The sequence below is a fragment of the Paroedura picta genome, chromosome 16, assembly GCF_049243985.1.
Source record: "Paroedura picta isolate Pp20150507F chromosome 16, Ppicta_v3.0, whole genome shotgun sequence".
Taxonomy (NCBI): domain Eukaryota; kingdom Metazoa; phylum Chordata; class Lepidosauria; order Squamata; family Gekkonidae; genus Paroedura; species Paroedura picta.
The window spans coordinates 11,842,925-11,855,396 of NC_135384.1; the positions used below are offsets into that span (position 1 = coordinate 11,842,925).

General features: G+C 41.8%; 1 protein-coding gene and 1 pseudogene across 1 annotated transcript; both read left to right on the forward strand.

Moving 5' to 3' along the window:
• The first annotated feature begins 4,789 nt into the window (after positions 1–4,789).
• On the forward strand, positions 4,790–5,752 carry LOC143825223 (olfactory receptor 5F1-like). The gene has a single exon (XM_077313248.1). It carries the CDS (start codon positions 4,790–4,792, stop codon positions 5,750–5,752), a length of 963 nt encoding a protein of 320 aa, XP_077169363.1.
• A 4,069-nt stretch (positions 5,753–9,821) lies between these two features.
• Positions 9,822–10,767, forward strand: LOC143825224 (olfactory receptor 5F1-like; annotated as a pseudogene).
• Positions 10,768–12,472: the final 1,705 nt, after the last annotated feature.

Sequence of the window (12,472 nt, forward strand, 5' to 3'; positions counted from 1 at the left end):
TAAGAAAACTTGTTCATTTTTGAGCTTGGACATTTCTTTGTATTTTGACTATGGATCATCATATTTATACCGTCTAAGAAATCCACAGCAATCCACCTATATGCTTCCTAAATTCAACACTTGGACTTTTGCAATGGTGACAGGAAGATATCTTAAAATTCCTCAAACAAATTGTACCTATGCAACTAAGGTTGTAAAGAATCAGTTATTCGTTTTCTATTATATTGTCCACTATCTGAATTCTTGTATCCACTCCCAAGATGCATCTGTGGCTAAACAGCCAGAATCCTGTTTTAATGGGAAGAGTTGCAAAATTAATAAAATGATTACGAGCATTTTATGTTTAATATTGCCCTTATCTCCGGCTTCTGTATTGTTAATTTATTTTGTGATGTATGCCAATAAAAATTCTCTTGTTAAAAACTTTCATGTGGTTAGCATGGGTAGTTAGACAACTTCCATTATTGGTTTTAAAAATCAATTGTCTAAACTATCTAAACCTGGCATTTTGTGTGGTTTAACATTGACTTGCAGACTGGCCCTTTGGCCAAATAAGATGCTACATCAGGGTATGGCTTTAACATGGCCACAGCTTTATTTATTCCAACAGGGAAATGAGAGTTGTCCCTCCAGGCATGAAGAAGGAAGCCCACACCCATGGCTGTAATATGATACAAAGTCCAGCAACGCCCTGGGACCAGCCTCTACCCAACTGGGAAGACCAGCCCCTTGCCTCCTGGAATCTCCACTGTCCTACATGTGTACCAATGGGTACTCACCTCATTTGGCTCCCAGGTCACTTGGAAATGAGTCCCTGGCCTCCCAGCCAAGTCAGCCACACAGGTTGCCCAGCCAGTCTCTTACTGAGACTCACCCAAACCTCAGGGAGTCTAGCTTGCAGTTTGGTGTAGAGCCAATTTGGTGTAGTGGTTAGGAGTGTGGACTTCTAATCTGGCATGCCAGGTTCGATTCTGCGCTCCCCCACATGCAACCAGCTGAGTGACCTTGGGCTCGCCACGGCACTGATAAAACTGTCCTGACCGGGCAGTGATATCAGCGCTCTCTCAGCCTCACCCACCTCACAGGGTGTCTGTTGTGGGGAGAGGAATGGGAAGGTGACTGTAAGCCGCTCTGAGCCTCCTTCGGGTAGGGAAAAGCGGCATATAAGAACCAACTCTTCTTCTTCTTGCAGACTGGCTTCCCTGCCAATGGGCTCCTTCTAGTGCCCCCTAATCCACAGCTGTGACAACAATTTTTAAGCATTAACAACCAACCTTTAACCATTGTAACAATAACCAGTAACAAAAAGGGACAGGAGGGTGGAAAGGTGTCCCAGCAGAGGTCTGGACAGAGAGGCCGGGCTCGCTACAGATAGCACCTTGAATAAGTACCTGCCTCTGACATCCTGTAATGTGCTTATCAGTCTTTTGGGTTAAGTTGTAGTTCACAAAAACAATGGAGAAATAAAAATGTCAAGGTTAGTAATTAATAGCAGGCACTTGACCAGTTGTGAAAAGAAATAATTAAAAGAGACTAGTTGCTTGCCCCATCCTTCTGCACCCAAATATATTGATCAATGTTTGTGTGACATTCTTCCTCTGGTTACTGGATGCTATCCTCTGGGAAGAAGGGAACTTTTGTGACTCTCAACTTTAGTTTGTTAAAAAAAACACAACATTTCAACAGAAAGGTTTTGAATTAGTTCATAGATCTTGATAAGGGCTTTTACTTCATAAAAGGCATATGTCAAAAAAACATATTTGAGGACCGTTTCATTAAACTCTGCTTTGGAACCTGACTTTGCAAAAATATCTCCATCCTATAAACGCCTTGCATCCATTGGAATGTTTTTACAAACAGCCACCTTCCTAGAAGGAATAGGTAAAATATCCACAGACAGAAGCAACTTCTGTCATTTGAGCAGGAGGGAGACTACTGAAAAGCATCAAGTCCCATCAGCAGAAATTTCTACTGATCCAACTTTCATTTTTCCTTTGGAAAAAAGGAGACATTGGATCACACTGACACAGGCTCAGGTGCTAAACACTTGCTTAAACTGACTTGTATTCTTTTGTGTTATTGGCTGTTATGTTCAGTGTATAGCATTTACACACTGCAGCAGTGTGTAGCTTTAGGAGGGGATGAGATACAGCTGAGTCAACTCATTGATCTCTTTTTTTTAATGCAAATGGATGCTAAAATCCAAGATATTTTAAGGGATTAGGTCTTTAAAAAGTGTCATTAACTCCCAACATAATGTCAAACAATTTTTAAGAGAATCCCAATGTCTGAAAACTGGGCACAAATTTACACTAACTTCTTTACCCGTTTCTTGGATCATAATCAACTGTTTCCTGCTTCAGTGTTCAGTTTTCAAATTATTTCCCCAAACATCAACATAGGCTCTATTTTCTAATTTCATCTGATTTCTCCTACAAGCCTTCTAATTCCAGGTCCCAGATTCACTGAACGTGCAAATATTTATTATTTGAAATTGCTTCACTTTCTATGGCACATATAAACATTTCCTCTGCTCAGACAGGTCTAATATGCTTTGGATATGCTAACAAAACCCATTCAACGTTAGAAGAACATCAATGGAAAATGGTATTTTGCTTATATTATAAGGTCTAGGATGTCTGATTTGTCTTTTATGTACTGTACAGAACAGAACAAGGATTACAAGAATTCTGATTAATATTTCCCATTTCTCAGTGACATGGGTGATTTACCATTTTGGTGTATTAGTTAGGAGTTCTAATCTGGCGGGCCGGGTTTGATTCCCCACTCCCCCCACATGCAGCCAGCTGGGTGACATTGGGCTCGCCACAGCACCGATAAAACTGTTGTGACCAAGCAGTGATCTCAGGGCTCTCTCTCTGCCTCACCTCCCTCCCAAAGTGTCTTTTGTAGGGAGGGGAAAGGGAAGGCGAAAGTAAGCCTGTTTGATATTCCTTCTCATAGAGAAAAGTAGCATATAAGAATCAACTCCTCTTCTTCTTCAGTAATATCAGGGCTCTCTCAGCCCCACCTCCCTCACAGGGTGTCTGTTGTGGGGAAACGAAAGGGAACTGTAAGCCACTTTGAGACTCCTTCGGGTAGAGAAAAGCGGCATATAAGAACCAACTGTTCTTCTTACCATTTTTGATGGCAATCAAAAATGATTATGGGATTTAGCAAAGGACAATAACATATAGAGTGTGTTGTAAACTCTTAAGTGTCTGTCGCATGGGATGTCTCATCCTGCTGGTGAGCTGGCCTTGGAAAAATGCCCCAACCTTCCCGTTGTGTAGAGATTACCTGGTACACTCTGATAGGTTTGTATTGTCTTACTATTTCCCCCCAAGAATAGGAAATAATGAAGGATTTGACCACCTGGTCCAATCTTTTTGAAATGTGGGGTTTTTTTTGGGGGGGGGGGGGTAGAGGTTCCATCAGTTGCAAATTTGGTGCCGCTATCTCTATTGAATAGAAATGCTAAATTTCCCATTACCTTTAATGGATCCATGGGATATTACGGAGCTGATTCGGAAATGCTGAATTTTGCCAAATATTAATCTATACACTGAGACTGGGATTTGGTGATTTGTCATTTATGAAATCTATATGGGATAACCTTGGCCCAAACCCCCAAAGCCCATTTTTTGCACACTTCCAATTATGACTGGTGTTTTAAACAGTTACATAATCGACAAATTCAAATTATCTGCCAAAGTAGTTATGACATATCTTGCAAACAGTTTCCCAGCATTTAATGTTTGCTCTCTCTCTGATGAGGATGCTGTTTTGTTGAATTCACATTAGTTGGTTGTTACATTTCCAATTTTAAATCTTTTGTTCAAGATGATAATACAATCTCACCCTCCATAGAAGCCAGGCTTCCTTGTTCTTAGACTTGGACTAGCTAAAATCAGTCTTGCCTAATTTATTTCCTGACACTAGGATTTCAGTGACCTACCAACACGTACCGTATATACTCGCATATAAGCCGACCCGCATATAAGCCGAGGCACTTAATTTTACCACAAAATCTGGGCAAACTTATTGACTCACATATAAGCCAAGGGTGGGGAATGCTCCATCCTCACGGGCTCTCCCATCCAACCTTCCCCCCCCCAACAAATACAGAAAAGTCAAGAGGATGAATAGCTGCTAGTTTTTCTACCCCACTTTTCACCCACAGAAACCAAAAGAATAGTTTGGAAAAAGTGATTAAGAAGAGGAAGAAGTGAAGGCAAAAAGAAAAAAAAAGGTCAGAGTTCCTCAGGTAAACTGTTGATGTCCTACAAGCCGCCAGAGCAACGATTGGCTGGCTGGAGCAGGCCTTTATTTCAATTACCATATAGGAAAGCTTTTTCAGTGTGAAAAAGGTGCTGAAAAACTAGGCTTATATGCAAGTATATAGGGGATTTAAATTTACCAAGCAAAAACATTGACTCATAAAAATAGATAATTGTCATTTGTTATATATTAAACTGAGAACACATTCTTGCTTAAGTATTTTATATAGCCCAGTCAAGGTGGATTTGGTTCAAGAACTGCAGCATCAGGAGGGCTAAGTGGACCACCGGAAATAGGACACTGCCCCACCAATAGACGGTATCTACTTTATTCATCAGCCAACATGATATGTTTGTCTTGAAATAATGTGTACTGTTCATAGAAAATGAAAAAATAAAATATGACGGCTGACTGTCTCTTGTTTGCTGTCTTTATGAAACTGCTAGCATTCATAGATCAATCTACCATACCCCTTTCTGCCAAAGAAGGCCTGCTATCCTGCATGAAGATGGATGCCATCAACCCTCTTGGAAGACAGAACCACACCAGTGTCACAGAGTTTGTTCTCTTGGGATTCGCTGTCGAACCAAAGCAACAGACTCTTCTCTTTGCTCTTGGCTTATTAGTCTATCTGATAACTCTGGCCGGGAATCTAGCCATCATTACATTGATCCGCATAGATCAGTGCCTCCAAACTCCCATGTACTTCCTCCTGGGCAATCTGTCTTTTATCGAGATCTGTTATACTTCCACCACTGCCCCAAAGATGCTGTGGGACCTCTTGATGGGAGACAAGACCATCAGTTTCATAGGATATACACTCCAGATGTATTTCTTTGTCACATTAGGGGGCACAGAGTGTGTGCTTCTCTTAGCCATGGCATATGATCGCTACGCAGCTATCTGCCATCCATTGCGCTACGCCATTCTCATGAGCCAGAAAATATGCTGGGGACTCCTGGCATGTTCCTGGGCTATTGGAAACTTCAATTCCATCATCAACACAGCCTTGGTCTTTTCCCTTGACTTCTGCCACTCCAATGAAATTGACCACTTCTTCTGTGACATTCCTCCCCTCCTGAAACTCTCTTGCTCTGATACATCGGTTAGCCAATTGGTAACCTTTAATATTTCTGGGTGTGTCATCATTGGGCCTTTCTGCCTGACCCTTCTTTCGTACATCCTCATTGTCTCCTCGGTCCTGAAAATCCGTACTGCTCAAGGTAGGCTCAAGGCATTTTCCACCTGTGCTTCCCACCTCACTGTGGTGAGCATCTTCTATGGCACAATCATGTACACCTACCTACGCCCTTCCTCCAGCCATTCCATGGAGCAGGACCGCCTGGTTGCTGTGCTATATGCCATCCTTACTCCAATGCTCAATCCCCTGATCTACAGTTTCAGGAATAAGGAAGTGCAAGGAGCAGTTCGGAGAGCCCTTAGTATAAAAGTTGGCAGCTTAAAAAGGTGACCTCCCCCAAAGTAAAATGAAGTAGATTGTAATGACCCACTCATTTTATGCTTTTCAGTTTTCAATTGGTTACTATAAGTTAAAACAAAACCTCCAACACTGATTTATAAAAATCAGTTTTTTAAACCATCTAAACCTGGTGTTTTGTGTGAATTAATATTATTGATCTCTCCCCTCAACTTTCACTCAGTTTTAAAATACCTGAAAAACAATCTAAAATCTGAGGGAATTTCACCTGATTGGGTAAAACTTGAGCCATAATAATAGAATGGCCTTACATTTTTTCTTAAATGAACAAGTAAAATGGTGGGTACTGTCCAGACAGTGTTCAGTGAAGTCTCATTGGTATCAATCTGATAATGTAACACCTGCTTGGCAGTTCAGTCCTAAACAGGATCAGATCCTTCTGGGTCCTTTGACCTTATTGGCTTGGGAAGATGTAACTCTGCTTTGACCTGAATTGTAAATTTCTTTCTTTTAAATCAATGGGATGTAAAATGGCAGAAAAATACGTCTGAGTTTGAATCACTGTTATACAAATATCAAGACATTCTTTGCTTATGTCCTTCTAAAACAGCCACTATCATCAAAATGCAAATGGTTCTCATTCCATTTTGTAAGGAGCCGCTGAGCAGTTGGGTGAAAAATCAAGTTCATTAATAAATAACATGTTGGAAGGGTTTAATATAATTAGAAAAGTACATATAGCTACTTTTCATGCTGAGATTGGACACTGGACAGCCAATAAACATGACTGAAAATTCCAGCCTGATATTTTTTGTCCCCCTGCTGTCTGCAGCGGGTAAGAAACAGTAATCAGTGTTCAAGAATTTTCCTGTTGCCATTCTATCAAGCTGCCTTTTGAAAAACATTCATATTCCAAATCCCATACACAGCCAAGAAACCTGACTCAATTGATCGTGATATCTTGTAGGACCCTAGATGGGACTTATGGTTGGTTAGAAGGTCTGTAGATGTAGATTTCAGATGGGTGGAGTTAAATGCCTTGGATTCATCCATTGTGTCTGCTGAAGGAAGCTGTTGAGCATGTAGTGAGTGACACAGACATCCTTCTCATGTACTGAAATGTATTTCCTTACATTGCATCATTGCAGCAGGTGGATGAGTTCATCATAGCATTCTTGTAGGATGCTATAAAGAAAAGGCCAATAAGATAGAAGAAGGCTAGGGAAATGCCAGGTGTGATGACACTACACATCTCATTCAACTAGATAGTGCTTGGATATGTGGGGAAGAGACAGAGACCGTTTATGCACTGGAGGTTTCATGCCGGGCTGCAGCCTGGAGTTTTAGTCGTGGCAGGTTGCCCCACCTCTTCCTGCACCCACACGGGGGAGCATTTGGCCTGGTGCTCCTAATCTGCCCCCAATTTTTGCACCTGCACAGGAACTGGGGCAGTGAAGTTCCCAGTGTGTAAATGGTCATAGAACAACATCAGCCATACATTTTAAAAGATGTATGTTTTATCATTCAGTCAGTCCCCAGTAACCCAAAGGAACAATTTCTGGGACAGCTAGCTTCCTCAAATATACATGACTTTGACAAGGTAGCATTCTTTTATTTTATCCCCTTCCACTCTCAGTCCATATAAACAATTGTACTAACAACTCTAGGGAGTTCTTTTCTCCATGTACATTAGTCTTATCACCCCAAGGGGAAAGTGCCTGCTTTTGGAAAACAGCTGCAAAAAATTGTCCCTGTCTTATTAAAAACTCAGCGGCATGAAGGTTCTCCGGTGGTGGATAAAGAACATTCTTATAAAGTTCCAAGACAGAAACTGAGTTTTTCTCAGAGGCAGACATGAGTGCAGCTCCAAGAAAGCAGATCTCATTGCCTGTGACTGGCCATTGCAACAGCATTCTTAAATCTGGACTCAGTCGATACTCCTTGTAGGTAACAAATGATTCATACTGGATTTTCATCACAGACTCGCAAGGGTTTTCTGGATTATGGAAACACCTCAGACAACCAATTTCAGGAGCTTTTCTTCCCATCTTTCTTTGGTCAAGTGAGACAATAGATCTCCTGAACTGGTATGTAAATAGCTAGAAGAAGATGACGAAGAAGAGTTGGTTCTTATATGCCGCTTTTCTTTACCTGAAGGTATCTCAAAGCAGCTTACAATCACCTTCCTTTTCCTCTCCCCACAACAGACACCCTGTGAGGTAGGTGAGGCTAAGAGAGCCCTGATATTACTGCTTGATCAGAACAGCTTTTTTAGTGCTGGGGCCAACCCAAGATCACCCAGCTGGCTGCATGTAGCGGAGGAGTGGGGAATCAAAGATTAGAATCCAGATAAGAAGTCCACACTCCTACCACTACATCAAGCTAGGAACTGGATGAGGGTCAACAGATTAATGTTCCAAGGACCAGTACAGTAGACACGGTGCTGTCTTTGAAGACTACTTGGAAACACCAATCAGATAAAAAAAGCAATGACTACAATGCTGGCAGGGACTAGTTATGGTGACTTCCTGGTGCCACTCAGTGCTGCTTATCTGATATTCTAAATCTGCCCAAATCTGAGGATGCTTAAATCCAGTAAATGAAGCAATGAATGGGTAAAACAGATATTTCTGTAAACCTGAAAAAGATTCCAAGTGGGAAAACAAACAGGCATGTGAACTCCAGAAACAAAACAAAACAAACAAAAACAAAAACAAAATGAGGGCTGGGGGGGTTTAAGAAAACTCAAAAGAAACCTTTAATAAATGTGCTTCAGCCTTCAGTCACTGTTGCTAGGTAACTAAAGCATCCTTGGCTTGGTTTCTGTGAGCAGAAAATCAGGGGGAAGGGACAGGGTCTTTTTGAGGGTTGTTTTGGCCTTTGGAGGACTCATTGGGGAAAACACCAGGTTGGGAAATTCCTGGATATTTTGGGATGGAGCCTGAGGAAGGTGAGGGCTGGGAAGTGGAGGTGCCTTTGCCAAATATAATGACTTAGGGTCTACCCTCAAAAGCAGCCATTTTCTTCAAGGAGAAGATCTCTGTCATCTGGAAATCAATCCTTGCTCCAGGAGATCGCCAGTTCCCACTTGGATTTTGGCAACTCTATTTGGCAACTCTATTTGATGATACTGCCCCATTTGGATGCCTTAATTTGAGCTTATAGTTCAGTAGCAGCCATTCTATGAAAGCCAGTGTTGTGTGGCTTCAAAGTTGGGTCTGGGAGATCTTAGTTTGAATCCCCATCCTGCTGAGGAGATCAGCCCTGTCTGCTCCTTAGAAGGCCAGATCCTGAAGATGAAACTCAAATACTTTGGCCACCTCATGAGAAGGAAGGACTCCCTAGAGAAGAGTCTAATGCTGGAAGCAATTGAAGGCAAAAGGCTGCTGTGGGTATGTGGGAAAGCTTAAGAGAAAAAGCAGATGAATGTAGTTTGGCTGTTGGATGGGAAGGAGAGAAACAAGCAGAACAAGTGTAGAATCTTTGGGGACATTCCAGAGAGCGAAAAAAGAGATAGTGAAGGAGGGGGGAAAATGAAGTTCTTACAGATTCTGGCTTATCTAAATGCTAATAGCAAAGTCAGCCAAACCTTCAGATACTTAAATCCAGTTGTGGGAGCTGTGAACAGGCAAGACAGATGTTTCTACAAACAAACAAAAGAGTCCCAAGTATGGAGAAAAATGTGAGATAACGCCTCCACAATTGTGGGTTAAAAAAAAACCCTCAAATGATAAAAGGAGCACATGTAGTTTTAAGCAAAGATTATCTCGAAGGATTATCTCAGTTTCTGCAGCTAGGCAATGAAGGCATTCTTGGCACCAGCCTAAAAGGCAGGAAGACAGAGAAGAATCATTTCCCGGCCTATTTTGCCTTTAAAGGAGGACTCATAAGAGCCAGGCCTGGCTAGGGTTAGCACCTCCAGGTCAGGAAGTTCCTGCAGATTTGTTGGTAGAGTCTGAAAAGAACTGACTTGGGAAGAAAGTAAACACAAAACTTGCCTGCTGACATTCTCTTATTTGTTGTTTTTTTGAAACAGCTAGCATTCATAGATCAAACGACCAGACCCCTTTCTATCAAAGAAGGCATAACAACGGACTTCATCATGCGTCTGGGTAAACAGAACCACACCAGTGTCACGGAGTTTGTTCTCTTGGGATTCTCTGTTGACCCAAGGAAACAGATTCTTCTCTTTGTTCTTGGCTTATTAGTCTATCTGTTAACTCTGGCAGGGAATCTCGCCATCATTACATTGGTCTGCGTAGATCAGTGCCTCCAAACTCCCATGTACTTCCTCCTGGGCAATCTGTCTTTTATTGAGATCTGTTGTAGTTCCACCACTGCCCCAAAGATGTTGTGGGACCTCTTGATGGGAAACAAAACCATCACTTTCATAGGATGTGCACTCCAATTGTATTTCTTTGGCACTTTAGGATGCACAGAGTGTGTGCTTCTCATAGCTATGGCATATGATCGCTATGCAGCTATCTGCCATCCATTGCGCTACACCCTTCTCATGAGCCAGAAGATATGTTGGGGACTCCTGGCATGTTCCTGGGCTATTGGAAACTTCAATTCCATCATGAACACAGCCTTGGTCTTTTCCCTTGACTTCTGCCACTCCAATGAAATTGACCACTTCTTCTGTGACATTCCTCCCCTCCTGAAACTCTCTTGCTCTGATACGTCAGTTAGCCAGTTGGTGACCTTTAACATCTCTGGGGGGGATCATGATTGTGGCTTTCAGTCTGATTCTTCTGTCCTACAGCCTCATTGTCTCCTCTGTGCTGAAAATCCATACAGCTCAAGGTAGGCTCAAGGCATTTTCCACCTGTGCTTCCCACCTCACTGTGGTGAGCATCTTCTATGGCACTCTCATGTATACTTACCTACGTCCTTCCTACAGCCATTCCATGGAGCAGGACCGCCTGGTTGCTGTGCTATATGCCATCCTTACTCCAATGCTCAATCCCCTGATCTACAGTTTAAGGAATAAGGAGGTGCAGAGAGCAGTCTGGCGAGCCCTTAGTAAGAACAAGTGTTACGGATAGACAGTACATGGCAGGTTAGCAAGGCAACCCCCCTCCCAAGAATACAATAAAATTGATTGAAAAAAGTTTTGTTTATTTCTTATTTTTTTAATGTGGTCGGATCAGAACTGAATAGTAAATGCATCCAGAACGTAATAGCTAACAGCCATGCTTGAATTACCAACAGTCTTTGGTTAGTTTCCAAACACTTAACTGCATATGGCACACAGTTTGGGACTGTCAAAATACTTTGCAGAAATATAGACTGGATTCTTTCACCAGAAAGTATCTTCTTTTTTTCATGTTATAACCATTCCCCCCCCAGACCTACAATAACATACTATTTGTTTTCAAAAATGCATTGGTTTTAACATTGTTTTAATATCTTAATATTTTTATGTTGCAATACTCTTCTATTTTTTTCACGACACATATTGATTAACTTTTATAATTGATTGAAGTTTCTATAGATGTACTATTTATATGAGTCAATTGACCAAATAAACATACTGTCTGTCATTTTTTTAAAAAATTAGTGCTGCTAAGAAAACTTGTTCATCTTTGAGCTTGGACACTTCTCTGTATTTTGACCATGGATCATCATATTTATACCATCTAACAAATCCACAGCAATGTAGAACTTATATGCTTGTGACCTTCAACACTTGGACTTTTGCAATGGTGACAGGAAGATATCTTAAAGTACCTCACTGAAACAGATTGTACCTATGCAACCAAGGCTGTAAAGAATCAGTTATTCGTGTTCTATTATATTGTCCACTACCTGAATTCTCATATAATCTCCCAAGATGCTAAACAGCCAGAATCCTGTTTAATTGGAAAGAGTTGCAAAATTCATAAAACGATTACGAGCATTTTATGTTTAATATTGCATATATCTCGGGCTTCTGTATTGTTGATTTATTTTGTGATGCATGCCAATAAAATCTTCTTGTTAAAAAGTTTTATGTGGTTAGTATGGGTAGAAAACTTCCACTACTGGTTTTATAAATCAGTTGTTTAAAGTATCTAAACCTGGCATTTCGTGTGGTTTAATATTGACTTGCAGGCTGGCACTTGGCCAAATAAGACGCTACACCAAGGTATGGCTTTAACATGGCCACAACTTTATTTATTCCAACAGGGAAACGAGGGTTGCCCCCCAGGCATGAAGAAGGAAGCCCACACCCATGGATGTAACATGATCTGGAGTTCAGCGGCCTCCTGGGACCAGCCTCTACCCAGCTGGGAAGACTGACTCTTTGCCTCCTGGAATCTCCACCGGGGAAAGTGACCTTCATGTGTATGCAAGGCTACCCACCTCATTTGGCTCCCAGGTTGCTTGGCAATGAGTCCCTGGCCTCCCAGCCAGGTCAGCCACACATGTTGCCCAGCCAGTCTCTTACTGAGATTCACCCAAACCTCAGGGAGTCTAGCTTGCAGACTGGCTTCCCTGCCAATGGGCTCCTTCTAGTGCCCCCTAAGCCACAGCTGTGACAACAATTTTTAAGCATTAACAACCAACCTTTAATCATTGTAACAATAACTAGTAACAAAAAGGGACAGGAGGGTGGAAAGGTGTCCCAGCAGAGGTCTGGACGGAGAGGCCGGGCTCGCTGCAGATAGCACCTTGAATAAGTACCTGCCTCTGACATCCTGTCATGTGCTTATCAGTCTTTTGGGTTAAGTTGTAGTTCACAAAAACACTAGAAATAAAAATGTCAAG